The sequence below is a fragment of the Gouania willdenowi genome, chromosome 21 (assembly GCF_900634775.1).
Source record: "Gouania willdenowi chromosome 21, fGouWil2.1, whole genome shotgun sequence".
Lineage (NCBI taxonomy): Eukaryota > Metazoa > Chordata > Actinopteri > Blenniiformes > Gobiesocidae > Gouania > Gouania willdenowi.
Genome location: NC_041064.1, coordinates 35,862,765 through 35,879,536, shown reverse-complemented (window position 1 = coordinate 35,879,536; position 16,772 = coordinate 35,862,765). Strand labels below are relative to the sequence as shown.

The following is a 16,772-nucleotide window of genomic DNA, read 5'->3' as shown; positions in this document are numbered from 1 at the left end:
TAAAAAATCCTGAAGGAGAACATCTGGCATCTGTTTGTGACCTCAAGCTAAAGCCAACGTGGGTTCTACAGCAGAACAATGATCCAAAACACACCAGCATGTCCACCTCTGAATGGCTGAAGTGAAACAAAATGGAGACTTTAGAGTGGCCGAGTCAAAATCCTGACCTCACTCTATTTGAGATGCTGTGGCATGACCTTAAAAAGTCGGTTCATGCTGGAAAACGCTCCAATGTGGCTGAATTACAACAATTCTGCAAAGATGAGTGGCCAAAATTCCTCCACCGCGTTGTAAAACACTCATTGAAAGTTATCGCAAATGCTTGATTGCAGTAGTTGCTGCTCCGGGGGGTCCAACCAGTTATTAGGTTTAGGGGGAAAACACTTTTTCACATTGGGCCGTGTAGCTTTGGACTCTCATTAATAAAACCCTTCATTTAAAAACTGTATTTTGTGTTTACTTGTGTCATATTTGACTAATGTTGACATTTGTTTGATGATCTGAAACATTTAAGTGTGGGAAAAAAAGTAATAAATCACTTTCACACTTTTCACTTTCACTGTATGGTCACACTTTTCTTAGAGTTTTCTTCTTTCAGGGAGCACTGACATTGTCCTATGAAGAAAGTTTGATTTGAAGTGTGTGCGTCTCGTCCAGGAGCAGGTGGGTGGTCCCCCATGGTGACGGACCCAGAGCCCTGGCTCCAGGTGGACCTCAGGGACCGGATGGAGGTGACGGCTGTGGCTACACAAGGACGTTACGACAGCTCGGACTGGGTCAGCAGATACATGCTGCTGTACAGCGACACGGGCCAGGCCTGGAAGCAGCTCCGACAGGACGACAGCGTCGGCGTAAGTCTTTATTATTCATCTTCTCATTAAGATCTTTGGTTCTGACGTTCACCGGTGGTGAGAGACACCTTTCTTTGATGTGTTTCTGCTTTGATGTGTTATCTGCAGGGCTGGGGTATCAGTTACAATTACTATTTGAATTACCTATATTTAATTACAATGAAATGATGGTTACAGTGCATAGCATTTTTTACAATTACAATAAAATTACAATTATTTGTATCCTCAGAAAGTCAATTACAATTATGTTCTTCATATTCAATTAATAACAATTACTAAGACTGAAATAAATAACCTAATAAAAGTAACCATCCTCTTGTGTTAGCTTCTTGTTAGCATCTCTTATGCTAATGTGTCATAAATCAGCTGTAAAATACACTAAAAACAAACATCTATCATTTCAATTCTTTCCTATGTATTGATTACCTTGTTAGGTTTCCTAATTAATGAAAAATATAGGTTTTAATAAAATGTGGGAAAGCTTGTTATGAAACATTAATAATTATGAACTACATATGTGTAGAACTGTACATAGAACTGTAACGTGGTTCCCCCAATTTTGCGTTAAATTATAGTTGACAATTTTGATAGAATTTTCAAATCAATTACAATTTAATTATGATTACAATAGCAACATATTTTTTTGAACTACAATCATAATTACCCCATAATTGTAACGAATTATCAATTACGTGATTACAATTATATTTGGGTCCAACCCTGGTTTGAAGTCGTGCTTGTGTAGTAACCGAATATGTTGCTGCTTAAAGATTTGCACAGTTTCTAATAAATGTATTAAATATCAAATGAGTGGCCAGTAAATCCAGAGAGGAAACAAAGATCTTCTCATAACATAAATATCGTCTTTCATTGATTTAATAAACTCTGCTCATTTGGTTTCTCTTTCTATGCAGACACTGAAACCAAACTCTTTGCTTTTCTTTTTGCACCAGCAACGTTGAGATTGTTCTGTGAATATTAGCGTTCCCTCCCCACATCTCCTCTAGCTTATCAATCAGGCTCAGATAATCCTGCATTTTCTAATGTTTCTTGTTCCCAATAATCCAAACCTCTTCTTATTTCACAAACTCAAGCTCAGATCTTACAATTCACAGCAGGAGCCACAAAAATGTGATAGTATCTGATCTGAGGGCCACATTATCAACATTTATGTCAGCATCACAATAATGATTGATCTGAGCATTAATATGAATGTTTTTGTTATTTTTTGTGTTCTTGTTGTAAATCTGTGTATTTTTCTGTTGATTTGTGCATGATCACTATCTCAATTTTTGTTGTTTCAGTATTTTCCTGTCATTTTGTTTAATTTTGTTGACAGCTTGTGTTAAGCATGTGGAGATTAATCAATACGAATCAGTATCTAGATACAAACGTGCGCGATGTGAGTGTATCGATTCATTCAGTGTGCATCGGTACAATTTACGGGTGAAATCGAGATGCATCGATCACTGCGTGCCTGCATCGGTAAAATCCATGGTTGCATCGATTGTTTTCGTCTATCCATTGTCTGACCTGCTTGTTCCTGTTTTCATGTTTTATTTCATTCTATCCTGTTTTTCTGAGGCACATTGAATGCACCACCAATGCTTCGTGTTTTGTTTTGAACATGGACTGAAAAGACGGGAAACGCGTTGGTAGCCCAACAAAGCTACAGAAACACGGAGGTCAGTGACAGCAGCAGCAGCTACAGATCAGATTTATAATGCACCTAAAAACTTTAAATCAGGCGTAGACATATGGTGAACTTGACCAGAATCAGATGGTTTGTAAAAAATGTCTTGCTGCTAAACTTGACACAAAATGAGGGGCTCAGTTGTATCGATACAGCGCACTGCTCTACCCCCCACCCCCCACCCCCCACCCCTCAGGGAGATTGGAATCAGAGCTCCAGCAAAACTGGTGAGAAAAGTATCTTTAATAACTTAGAGTAAGGCGGTACATCCTCTACCTGTGATAAAGACATAACATAAGATCTGTTTTTGAAAGTGTATTTTATTTTATTTTATTTCATTTTATTTTTTGTTTGTTTGTCTTATGGACATTAAATATGACTCAGTGATGGTCTGTTTACAGCAGCTGTGACTGTTAATAGTTTTCATCTTTCTTTGCACAAGCAGTTGTGAAATAAACCATAGTGAAATGTTATTATTATTATTATTATTATTGATATTATAAATGTTAATGCTACTATATTAGTCTAACTCCTGCTGAACAGTTAGTGTCTGAGGCAGACTGGAATATAGACATTACTATTGAAAGTGTCACTTTAAGTCACTCATTGGTAGTGATGATGTCACTGTTTACTGTTTAAGTTGTGACAGTGTGATAAACAGGTCGTAAATGTGAGGAACCACTTCCTGTTCCTTATGTTAAACCTGGGTCTAAATCCCAACGCTACTGGTGAAAAGGCCTGTTTTTGTTGTGCTTTTTAAGATGCCAAAAAGTTACATAAAGTGATGCATAGTTCTAGTATAGATGCAAAATGTGCACTTTTTTTTTGTTAAATTTGCTGCTTATAAGGAAATGAATACATCCACTGCCTCTAGTACTATACTGAAGTGCAGCTTCTTATTTTATATTTAAATTTTTGGTATAAAATCTTTGCATCATGTTGAATTGCATTGTATCGCATTAAGTAGTATTGAATCGCCATCAAATCAATGTCAAATCGGGAACAGAAGTGAATCGTATCGCCAGGGGATTCAACGTATCGCTAATGTATCGTATCGCTAATGTATCGTATCGCGATGTGTATCGAATCGTTGTCGGTGATGGAGATTCACATGCCTCGTTTGTGTGTCTTTGGAACTATTCTGTAATGTTTTTTTGTGTTTTCGTAGTCATTTTGTGGTTGTTGTCTGTCTTTGTCATCATTTTGTGTATTTTAGGAGTTTCTTTTTGTGTTTTCGTGTTCTTTTTGCAATTTGCTGTCGAATTGTGTGTTTTGGGAGTTATTTTGTTGGGCTATAACTTCTTGAAATACAAATTTTGGGGATTTGTTTTTGCGGCTGCACAAAATTAGACCGAGGGCCACATGTGGCCCCTGGGCCGCCAGTTGCCTATTTCTACCTTAGGGTTTGAACTAATGATGAGAAAAACATCAGTCATAATGTCTGTACGCTCCTAAACATCTGACCTGATTTACTAAGATCCCAAATAAAGACGGTTGGTGCTCACACCTCAGTTTGCTTGATTTACTAAGAACTCCAATGCACTTAACGCATCGGCGCCGAGGGGAGGGACCACACCCACAATATGAAATGTAGGAGGTGTGATTGGAAGAGAAGAATTCACATAATATCCTTGAATTACAGAAAATGCTGCAACCTGGAGATGTTTCCCATTATTGTGTGTGTAGAATGATCAGGTTGCATCTCCTAGAACGTCGCTAGTGCTTTTTGTGTGTTTCACTGATGTGATCCTGATTGTGTGGGGTTAGTAGATCACTATAACATATATTAGTGCACACAGTGACCTTTGCTAACCTGTTTACACACAAACTGTTAGTAAATATTACTGATTCTAATCATAGACTGTAAAATAATGGACTGGACAAGCTCCACGGTGGAGTGAAGCTTTTATTTCTGGAGCTCCCCCTGCTGACTGGCTGCAGTATAGGTCATAAGCCCCGCCTCCTCAATGTTAACGGATGGGATGTGGGTCAAACTGCAGGCTGGCGGGTGGGTGGGTTCTGCGCCTTTGGCTGGGGGCTGCTGCTCCGCATCGGTTGTGTGCCGTTGGGGTCCCTCTCTCCTGTGGTGACGGCGGCCGGTTGCTCTTGCGCCGGGGGGGGCATTGCCCCGTGGCCTGCGCTGTCCGGTGGGGGGCGGGACCTGGGCAGCTGTCTTTGTGCCGTCTGGGGATGCGCGGTCTTGCTGGGTTGTGGCCTGTTCGTGGGGTGGGGGGGTGCCCCCCACGGAGGTCTGGCCCAGGGGCTCGCCCTTGGGGGTTCCCTGTCCTGCGGTGGTGCCATTTGGGTCCGGCGGGTCTGGCCGGCTGGCTGGGCCGGTCCTGGCGGGGGTCTGCCGGGGGTCTGCCAGGGCGGGTGGTACCGCACCCTGCCATACCTGCGGGTGTGGCTGGGCCCTTTGGTGGGGGGGGGGGCGTCTGGGGCGCATCACGCGGGCGGCATCAAGGAAAGGCGATCTGGGGTGCTTGGTCGGTGCGCCTGGGGGCCGGCGGGGCGGCTTGCAGCATCCCCTTGGTGTAGAAAAAATTAAAAAAAGAAGAAAAAAAAAAAAAAAAAAGGATGTGGGTCAAACTGTAAAGTTAAAATACTCGTCACATAATTTTTTTCCAAACCTAAACTCTGCTGTGATCATTAGTTATTTTCACCCTCATTAAGGTATTTGAGGTTGAAAAACTGGATTTTACGTCATATATGATGATGATTGACAGCCTCAGATCTTGCGTAGCTCTGTTTGTGAATAGCAGTTACGTCGTGAAAGAAAGCCGAGACGCCATTTAACTTTTTTGTTCAGTTTTTTTGTCTTTTTTGAGCTGTCAAAATAAATAATAAATGGAATCTAAGGGATTATTGCAGTTTTTTCGGTCTGTAAAATATGTGATTTATGTGTCATTGGGTGGTTAAAGTCGTTATGTGGCTAGCTAACACGTAAGCAGTCTAAGGTTAGCCGAAATGTTGTCAAGCTAAGTTACTTATTCAGCATGATTTATCTTTTTTTATTTTATTTTACTTTACTGTTCTTGGCGTAGCTGGGCTGCGTAGGTCATCAGGGCAGTACACTAAATGGGCGGGGCGTGTTACCAGGGCTCCTCCCACTGGACCCTACTGCACAGACACTGGTTGCAATTGATGTCAAAATTGCAAGATGACAGCGCCCCTTCAAGAACGTTGAGTGGGAACAGCTACAGCACACGCCCACTGCTTCTAATGCATGGAGGCACAATGAGTCAAAAGCACATGTTCAAAGACAGAGGTTCAGTTCCGACTGCAGGCAAATAGGGCCTGAATCTTTTTTTTTTTTTCCGTCCATATGCGACCAGTATCTGATCTCTTAAAGACACTTAGAACAGCACAAATTTTAGTCCACTTTCATGTGCTCTTAAATCTGATACGTATCTGGTATTTTGAAATGAGACTGCTGTCTGAACAGCCTGGTCACTTTTATCCGACCTTTAAATTATTGAAATATGATAAACATCACAATTCTGCATCCCAGGATGATGCGTACACAATCCATAGACGCATCCTCTGTCTCCCATACCTGGAGAGACAGAGCTTTTTCTATTGCCACCCCCACCCTCTCGGACTCACTCCCTCAAAACCCCAGAGACTGCACAGACCTTTTCACCTTCAAAAAACACCTCAAAATCCACTTATTCCTGACTGTTTTTAATGTATAGCTATTTTATCTTGTAGTCTATCTATTTTTTATTGCATTGTTTTTATTTATTTCTGTGCCTCTGTATTTTTACTTATGTTTACGTGCTGCGTCTTTATCCCTGTAAAGCGTCTTTGAGCACTGTAAAAGTGCGATACAAATCAAATGTAGTATTATTATTAACTTCTGTAAACGCAGTTTACAGCTGTTTTGTGCATGTGGGTGTTTCTCAAATGGGGGTACATGTACCCCTAGGAGTACGCGATGGCACTACAGGGATTACTTGAGAGAGTGAGTGGAAAATTAACAAATAAAGAGTCAGTGTTGGTCCCACCCCAGACATGTGATGACCAGAAATGATAAAAACTATAGAAATAAATCTATTCAGGAGCCAATAAATCTGTGTTTTTCAACCTTGGGGTCTGATGGAGTTTTGTAGCATCAGAAAATGTCCCACTGCTCAGAAACAGACTCACATGGTCAACTTTTACTCTCTAATACTGAAGACTCAGATCAACTTAGGTTTACATTTGTGAGTGTCATGAAGAGTTCAGAGAGGTTTGAGGCCAACTACAAAGAGACTGGAGCAGGATGAGTGGCAGCTCATTAGAGAGGTGTGTGTGCAGAGGTGTGTGTGTGTGTGTGTGTGTGAGCTCCATCACACACCTCTCCACATACTAATTGATGAATGTCTGGCATTCTAACAAGTGGAGTTCAAAGGTCACACCTCAGTGCAGACACCTGAGTTACGGACACTGAGGAGCTGCTGCTAATGACTGTTAGCTTCATGTGGCCTCATACTGGCCCGACTCCAGTCAGGAATCATCTCCTAAAAGGAATCCAGGGAACAAAAGAAACTCTTCAATGTCTTCACTTTACACGCTTTTTTTTTTTTCCAGACCTGCTCAGTTTAAATACGTCTGTGTCATTTCTACAGAAGAGTTCATTACGAGGAGTGGAGGCCTTGTTTTCCCTTTAGACCCTGACATGCTGACTCCCTCTACCCTCTATTGTTGTTGTTGTTCTAATACAGGGGTCTGCAACCTGTGGCTCTGGAGCCTCATGTGGCTCTTTGACTCTTTTGTAATGGCTCCCTATAGCTTTCAAAAATATTGAAATATATATGTATTTTCTTACAGAGGGTATTAATGATTAATGATTTTTGACACCAAATAAAAATAAGGTATAATGATTTGTCAACCTAAAAATAAATGACATTCACTTTCAATAAATCACTTTTCCTGCACCTGTGGTTAACCCTGAGATTTAAATCCCTGGTAAGATACTGTAACTAAATCAATAAAAGACTATTCTGGAAGTAAATATGCATTTGAATTGTGTGGGAACAGATTCATTTAGCATGTGTTGACTGACATCATTATAGGTTATTAAATTCAAGTTACGTTTTTGTTGCCCTTAAAATACAGTATTTAAAAAAAATATTCTTTACATAACATTATTCGATAACTGTATAGAATTTTATACACTATGTTGACTTCATTAAAAAGGTATTTTTTTTCCATAAGGACTTTAATCCAGGTGAGATGAGGCAAAATGGCTCCTTGAGAGTAAAGGTTGCAGACCCCTATTCTGTGGACGCTGCCCCCACAGGTCAACAAAGGAAGTGTTTGTGTGGACGATGAACAGCCCATGGTGTAGATCAGGGGCCTCATTCATAAACGCTGTGTATGTACAAAAGAAAGCAGACGCCACTTATAAGCAATGTTTGGGATTTATAAAAAAAACCTGGTGAGATATTGTTTCCACCTCTGCCGTACGCACAAAATAATGAGAAACGGGAAACTCCGCCCCCAACAGGAGAAGGATGAAATTAAAGACAGTTCTGTGAAATTGATACATTTGTGTGAAATAATCCAACATTTCACAACACATATCATACATGAAGGATACATTTTCAAAAAAACGAAGCAGGAAAAAATGATAGTGACGCCCCAGAGAGTGAGTGACAATTATTATTATTTATTGGGCACAAGTTAGTTTATTTGGATGAAAAATGGACCAAAAAATTCAAGAAATGACAAACATTGGATAAAAGTGTCAAAAAGAACTTGCAGACATGGACAAAAATTGGAAAACATGAATATTTATTGCACTAAGGTAGCTAAAGGGGTTAAAAAGTTCCCCCTTTTAAGGTTTTTTGGGGGAATAATAATTAAAATGAAGACATAAAGAGCCACATGTTGAGAATCACTGGCTTAATAACACCTTCTACATGAGGTCTGATAATGTAGTGGGAGGGTCTCTGCTCTATTCTAACACTTTTAAGTTACTTGAACTGGTTGTGCCATAAAGGTCTTTTTTGAATCTTCCTGTCCTGATTCTATTAAATCTATCTCTATATTTTTCTGTGACCTTAGAGCCCGTCTGCTTCTCTCTCTGGCCCCTCGCATAGAACGAGGGGCCACAGTAACGGTATTTGATCCTTTTAGCAGCTATTGGCTGTGAAGCCCCACAGCACACAGCAGCGCTTTGTGCAGGTATGAGCTGAAGTATGATTGATTCAACCTCCTCAACCTATTGTCAAATAATCCAATTAGCCTGTGACCCTGTGTTATGAGGCCTGAGCAGTGGATATTCTCATTCATCCATTTATTCATTAGTGGCTCGTCTCACTTGGCGGTTGCCTGTCACTTTACAAGGCCAGTCCAACATCTTCATGTCCCTCAGGATTTCTAATGCTTTTCTTTGTTGTACCATAACCTGCTTCAAGGTAACTACCAACAGGAAGTGATTGTGTGGTAGTTTTAGGATGTGTGTCTGTTCACATTCACGTTTCTCATTTGTGATCTTGGTGATCAATCAGGTTATTTGTCCTGTCAGGTGATTACATTAGCACAACCGAAGATTGATAAGGGAAACGTTTCATTTCCAAAATAAAAGGTGCAATATGAGAAGTTATTGAAGGACAAACAATCTAAATATTGACTTTCTCCACCAGGCTTGTTGTTAGGGGCATTATTAAGACCGTAAATGTGTCTCAGCATGTTTATCTGCTCAGTCTGTCAATGTGGACCAGATCCTGGACTTTCATGAAATCACAAACCATTTCCTGCTTGTGACATCACCAACGTTTATCTTTATCAAAAAGTAAATTAAATTCAGCTTTCTCATGAGACACAATAGCATTATAAAGTATACTTATTAATAGTATGAATTGATACTGTTAATACATATTATTGAATTAATAGTAATTAAGGAAAAATCAATTAAATTGAATAAAAACTGAATAATCGATTAAAATTGAATTAAAGGAGACATATCATGCCTTTAAATCCTTCCTTTTTTACATACAGTATAAATCATACAGTTGTGGTCTATATAAAGCTGAACTGCAATGCTTGGGTCTGAATTCCTCATTATTATAGCTCCACCCCTTTTCTACCCTTTTCTGATGTGCTTCTGAGAGCAACTCGTTTTGGTGCTGTCTCTTTAAATGCAAATGAGACACTTCATACCACGCCCCCTCTCCAGGTTGCAGAGGTGACACTCGGTTCAACTCCACCCTGTTCGGCCATTTTTGTAGTTTGATAGAAGAGATACGATTATGTAGCGGTGCAGAAAATGTTTATTCACACGTTATTTACAAAATGTCAACAACGTTAGACTTGTCCATCCAGCCTTACATGTTACAGTCAGAGTCTGACCCAGCGGAGCGAGATGAAAATGAAGATGATGAACCTGCAGAACCCTAACAAGTGAGCTAACACAAGCACCGAGCTAACACTAGCACCGAGCTAACGCTAGCGCCAAGCTAACGTCACAAAATGCATTTTAATACAGTCTTTTCAGAGACAAAAACAGCAAAATGAAATGACTAATGAAAACTTTAGACTTAAATTAAATCACGTAGGCCATATCATCAAGGATCTAAAACGAGCACACAGCGCTAACATATGAAGACGGTGTAACTGCTAATGCTAACAAAACAATGACAGGGACGTCTTATCATCACTTTTTAGCGTTATTTACAGCTTACCGAAGTGCTCTGTTCATCGTCTCCAAAGATAGAAGGAATTGAACCCTCAATCAGACAAAGTCTTTCTGTAAATCCTTCTTTATACTGGTGGAGGTTGATGAAGCAGTCATCATTGAAGTGCTTCACACACACAAAAATGACCTTACCCACAGATGTGGTACATTTCTATAAAAAATAAAACTCAACCAGACACTTTGAAAAGGTTCTGATGCTGGGAGACGGTGTAATGAAGCGTGTGGGTTACTACATCCAACAACCCAACATTTTGACTTATCCTCTCGTAACTTCTGCATCCTGGAGCTTGGACTACAAAATAAAAGCAAAAAAAAAAATGGCGGATTGCTCGAAGTGTTGGACCTGCAGTTGATGAACTAATTTGGCAGTTCTGCTGCAAATACTGACATTATTGTTCAAAAAACGTAATAGAGAATAGAAACAGATTGAAAAATATGACCAAAAAAGAATATAAAGATCTCAACGGAGCACCTGAAGAGACTAATTTGAACTTTTCTGTACTTCTAAACACTCTAAATATACAACAAAATGCATTTTTTTTTTACAATTTGAGCCCATTTTTGCTTATTTTTTTACCCTTTTTGTACAACTACACCAAACGTTCCATATTTTAACCTATTTTCATCACTTTTTCTTGTCATATTTTGCTCCTATTAATGTGTTTTTGCTAAATTACTTTTTAAGTACCTTTTTAAATAGTACATGAACTGCTGTAAAAAAAGACCGACCGGATGGAGAAGCGTTTTGCGCATGTGTTGAAAGGATCTGAAAGGATCAGGCATGTGAAAGGATTGGGCACTGACACCCATTTCACCACCATTTTTGGTCACTTTTAACCCATTTTAGTTCTGATTAAAACAAGGACTTACATCTTAAAGATGACTATATACTATGGCCCAAATAATAATAAATAAGTCGTGTCGGGGCCGTGATATTTAATACAACAATCCTCATTCACCATTTAAGAAACCACCACATTGCTAAGTTTGCAGTATTTGATCCTAGCAATCAAGGCTAGGCTAAAGCTAAAGCTAAAATGTGAAATTTAGCAATGTTCTAAACTTTTCATTTCTATTTGAGATAACTACCTCATGCACAGTTAAAACAACTACTTTGTATTGTTTCACGGGTATTGATTAATGTTTTACAGTAAAAACTCAGGCAGGTCAGGCTTTTTAAAGATCAGTGAACATTTCCTCAGGCATTTAATTCTTTAGTGATGTAAGAGTGACAAACTAACATATCTTAGCATTTCAAAGTTGTTTGAAGAATAAATATAGATACCATCTTTAAAGTATCTGCAGCGCTCAATACATGATGTGTAAAAGCATCAAACAGATAAGAGTGAGTTAAAAAATAGAAACGGTACAGTATATATTGACTGAATACAGGCTTAGTCTCTGTTTTATTTTTATCCAGTGCTGAGGTTAAATCTGCCACACAAGGAAAGAAAGTCCATATGAATAGTTTCCATTTTAATGTAAGCATAGCAAACCATGTTCCATAAATTCACTAAATGACCTTTACTTAAATTCCTAAAAGTAGCTGCTGTGAAACCTCTGTAAAAGGAGGAGGTATCATGTTTTTTTTCAGGCACATAAAACCATTCTGTTGCATACTCAAATAACTATGAAAATTGTTTGGAAAATGCAGCAAATATAAAAAAAAAAAGCTTAAAAGAAATTTCCGTCTGTAGCAACACCGTTCATGATGCTTCAATTTCACCTCTGTCTCCTTCTAGTCTGTCTGACACGCCCATGAACACGCCTCCTTCAGTATGTCATCCCAACACACAAGAAAATGCTGTTTACTTCTGTTTTTCTGTGCGCTGTATTTGGCTCTTTTCTACATTTTTACATCGCTACAATACGTTAGAATGATTATCAAAGTGAGGAATGCTAACGTACGACCAGAAGAGAAGTGATCGCTCCTCTCAGAGTAGGGATATCATTGTTTTTTAGTGTCTGTACTTATTAATCCACTTTCATAGTAGCCTGATCGACACGTAGTTCCCTCTCAGCTGTCGGGGCGGGGGGGTTATTTTATATGCGTACATATATGAGTACAGACAACATAAGCCAGGGGTTTCTTAGAGTATTGACAATAAGTAAATTTAAAGCTGCAGGAGGGTACTGTGGGCTGGACTGAGGAAGAGAACATAGTAGGGGGGAGGGGCCTCGTCCCCTCAAGCAAAACAACAGGAAAATGGCTGCTAGCAGAAGATTTAAATATTACTCAAAATACGTCAATCAATCTGAGAAACACTGGAGGTATGTTTTTCAGGAGGGAATGACACACTAATATGATATCAAGCTTGAAAAAGTGATTTTTACATAACCCCCCCCCCTTAAGAAAGAGAACACTGGATGCCTCTATGCTGGCTCACTATCGACCAATCAGAACCTTCCTTTCATGTCCGAGATCATTGACGATGTTGGATTTTTGCCCAATTATGTCTTTATTTTGTAGCTAATTCGGCTGATAATCAATGTCGTTGTATTTTCCTCACCTCATTAGATCATCTGGTTTATGTAGTGGAATCAACAAACATAATTATTCTGCAGACATAATATAAATCAGAAAATGATGTAACATCAGTAATTATTCCCTGTGCAGAATAAGAAAAATACTTCAACTCAAGTTCTGTAAAACACCTTTTATGTATTCATGACAATTGGTTTTAAAACAAATCAAGGAACTACTTGCAGCCTATCCTATTTAGAACAATTACTACCCTCTTACATTTTCACAGGATTCAATCATTCTGTATCAGAACTTTATATGAGGTAAAAATCTAAGCGTTTTGAAAACGTTGAATTCAGTGAATAATTCTACTTTAAGATTGAGTGTCTCTTTTTTCCGTTGGTTTACAAACACTCCTGCGGTTTGCCCCACACACACAAGATGGCGACACCTTGTCCCGCCTCTCCACGGGCGGGTGGATCAGCATGTTATTTTATCGGTTAATTATATCGGCAGCATGTCTGATATGTAATTCATATTTTATTAATTTTAAATCCAGTATCGGCCGATGCGATAACGTGCCGATATTATCGTGCATCAATAGTTGTAAACTTTGAATGTGACAGATGAACAATGTCCTGTGGGGTTCCTCAGGGCTCTGTTCTTGGACCCCTCCTGTTTAGCTTCCTTTATGACAAATTCTACAGAACTGTAAGGTTGATTATCATTATCAGAGGACTCCACACAGCTGTTATTAAGTCAGTCATACTCAACATGTTGCTCTTTATGTCTTGATTTTAAATATTATTCCCCCAGAAAACCTTTAAAGGGGGAAACTTTTAACCCATTTTTTGGCCCATTTTTGCCCCTTTTCAAAAAGTTCTGACTCTTTTTTCAGACGTTAGCTTCTTTTGCCAATAAATGTCCCTTTTTTCCAATTTTTTGTCAATTCTTGCAAGTTTTTTTTGACACTTTTATAAAATTTTTGTCCTTTCTTTAATTTTTTTTTTTGGCCACTTTCCATCCCAATAAGCTAACTTTTGCCCAATAATTATCACTATCATTTTTGTTCCACATTTTGCCCTTTTTCACTGTTGTTTGCCACATTTTAGCCCATTTAAGCTAAACTTTACCATTACATACCACCTGGTTCCTCTTTATTTTCCTGTTTTTTGGCCACACTTGACTGCTTTTGGCTCATTTTAGTCACTTTTCACTCTTTTCTTGCCACATTTGAACCATTTTTGGCCCCCTGTTACCATGTCTGCCTCCACTCACTCACTTGAACCAGACTAAGTGGGCCGGTATGCCAGATGGACAGTCCACCCCTGGTGAGATGTGAGTCAGGTATGAACCCAGCATGTCTCTCACATCTATAAACTCAGGTCAGATAGATGGAGTTCACAGCAAACATGGTGACGCTGCTTTCAGTTGTTATGCTGCAAAGAAATGGAATGAACATTTTTAAATCCAAGTTAAAACTGCTTTATTTTTAATCGTTTCAAACTCTGGTTAATGTTTTCCAAAGTGCTGAATGTTTACTCATGTAAAGCACGTTATTCATTGTGTGAAATGTGCCTTGCCTAAGAAAAATACTAATATTTTAGGCCTGCGTGACATTTTTGCACTAATGCACATTAGTTAGACATCTAATGCTTGTGGAGCCACAAAAATCCTCAACAGCCCTGACTTTGCAGAAACCCTTTGATCCCCTGCGTCTGGCGTCTCCAAAGAAATGCATTAAAAGGCTCAGTGTGGATGTTGAGTGAAAAAACCCACAGATTGCTTCATAACTGTGAAATAATTAGAGGGGCTGCCCTACATGTGATGAGGAGGCGACTGTGGCTGGAGCAGGTTGTGTCTAATAGGGAAATTGGCACGAGTGCTTTGAGACTACTCAGGTCGTCAAAACTGCTTTATGCACGAAAAGCATTTACTGTGTTGTAAAAATCCCATTTGGTCTGAGCTGACACATCCTGACCACCTCTTATTGGCGTCTGGTGGTTAATCAAAAGTTAGTGAAGCCAACGTTGACGAAGCTGCCGCGCTCGTTTTCCAACTTGTTCCTAAGTTCAGGGTTATTTCACTTTCATTATTTCCTAAAAATCAGGAGTAAATTGTTCAATACATTTTTATTCATAAAATGACAAAAATACCAGTCAGATTTCATTATCTCAGAATATTAAGTTATTGTGGAAAAAGTGTAAGTTTATGGAGGTTGCTATAATTTGTAGAGCAGATATCGGTCGTATCTTTGGATGTAGACACAGTAAAAGTTTCTTTGGTTCTTTACCTCTGGTGTTCTTAACCTTGGGGTCACGACCCATTTGGGGTTGCGAGACACTGGGAGGTGGTGGCCAGATGCCTTCAAGAAACTAGGAATATTTATTGAACAATTTCAGCCCATTTTGTTTATTTTTACCCTTTTTCTGCAACTTCACCAAACTTGCCATATTTTAACCTATTTTCATCACTTTTTATTGCCAAATTTTTGCTTCTTTTAATGAATTTTTGCTACATTACTCCCTTTTCTGACACTTCTCCATCACATTTCAATGCCTTTTCTGCACATTTCCAGCACTTATAAACCCTTTCCACCTTTTTTCCACCTAATGTCACATATTTTGACCCATTATTGTCACTTTTAACCTCTTTTCATCATATTTCATGCTTATTTTTGCCAATTTAACCACATTCACCATTTGTTATGTCATTTGCCAGTTTAAACTAATGGTTTCTACTTAATCTACTACATCACCCCAACCCTCCTCCACCCATTTCTGACACTTTGAACCCTTTTTTACAACTTTCTCCATTTTTCCCCACTCTTAACCAATTTCTGGGTTTTTTAAATCCCATTTCACCACCTTTTCCACCATTTTTGGTCACTTTTAACCCATTTTATTTGTGATTAAAACAAGGACTTACATGTTAAAGATGACTATATACTATGGCCCAAATAATAATAAATAAGTCGTGTCGGGGCCGTGAACCAAATATTTAATACAACAATCCTCATTCACCATTTAAGAAACCACCACATTGCTAAGTTTGCAGTATTTGATCCTAGCAATCAAGGCTAGGCTAAAGCTAAAGCTAAAATGTGAAATTTAGCAATGTTCTAAACTTTTTATTTCTATTTGAGATAACTACCTCATGCACAGTTAAAACAACTACTTTGTATTGTTTCACGGGTATTGATTAATGTTTTACAGTAAAAACTCAAAAATCGGTATCGGTGAACACCTAAAATGGATGAATCACTAATACTCAGAATGTGTATGTAGTAGCATACGCAGACATGGATTGAAACAATAATGAACATTTCCTCAGGCATTTAATGCTTTAGTGATGTAGGAGTGACAAACTAACATATCTTAGCATGCATTTGTTCCAGACTAGAAATCAGAGGCCGTTCATATTAGTGCCCTTTTGTCTTAATAGAACACTTTGTTCCCAGTCTGCTGGTTTACTAGATGTTTTTAGAACTCCTTTTCTACATTAAAAAACCCTGCAGCGCACCAACATTCAACAGTTATGGTACAATTGTGCGTAGCATGAGATTTTGAACCAGAATATGGGCGGATTTGACATATTTGAATGTGTAAAAATGTGACAAATGGACAATCACTCAATTTCCGATGGAAAATAGCGTATAAATTAGGGCTGTCTCGATTTCTAGTGTGGATTGTGAGAAAAGACTTGATCTTATGACATTACTTTAACAGTGAAGAATAATCAGCAACAGTAGGTATAAAACTGACCCCTTCATTAATAACCATTGGGTTACAGACATTTTCACCTTAAAGGTTTCATATCATGCTATTTTTCACCATTTGTTCTACGAACCCCACTAACACAGTATTTAAGGTTTATTTTCCCAAACTCGCCTGTTTTCCTGAGTTTTAGCCTCTGAAAAGTCACATTCTGACCAACGGACTGTTTGCTGCCTGCTTATGCATCTTCATGAGTGGGCGTGTCTATACACTGACTTGCCTGTGAGGCTCCTGCATGACTCGCTCTGAGGCAGATCAGTGATCACTTAAGTGATTTTCTCTTGCTGTCCACTCACTGTTATTG

General features: G+C 38.9%; 1 protein-coding gene across 1 annotated transcript in view; it reads left to right on the top strand.

The window, feature by feature from the left end:
- Nucleotides 1-16,772, top strand: part of LOC114455403 (contactin-associated protein-like 5) — a 202,589-nt gene that overhangs the window by 58,731 nt on the left and 127,086 nt on the right. The window contains exon 3 of the mRNA XM_028436622.1: nt 658-851. Coding sequence (XP_028292423.1) covers nt 658-851 — 194 coding nt within the window. The remainder of the gene's footprint in view (nt 1-657; nt 852-16,772) is intronic.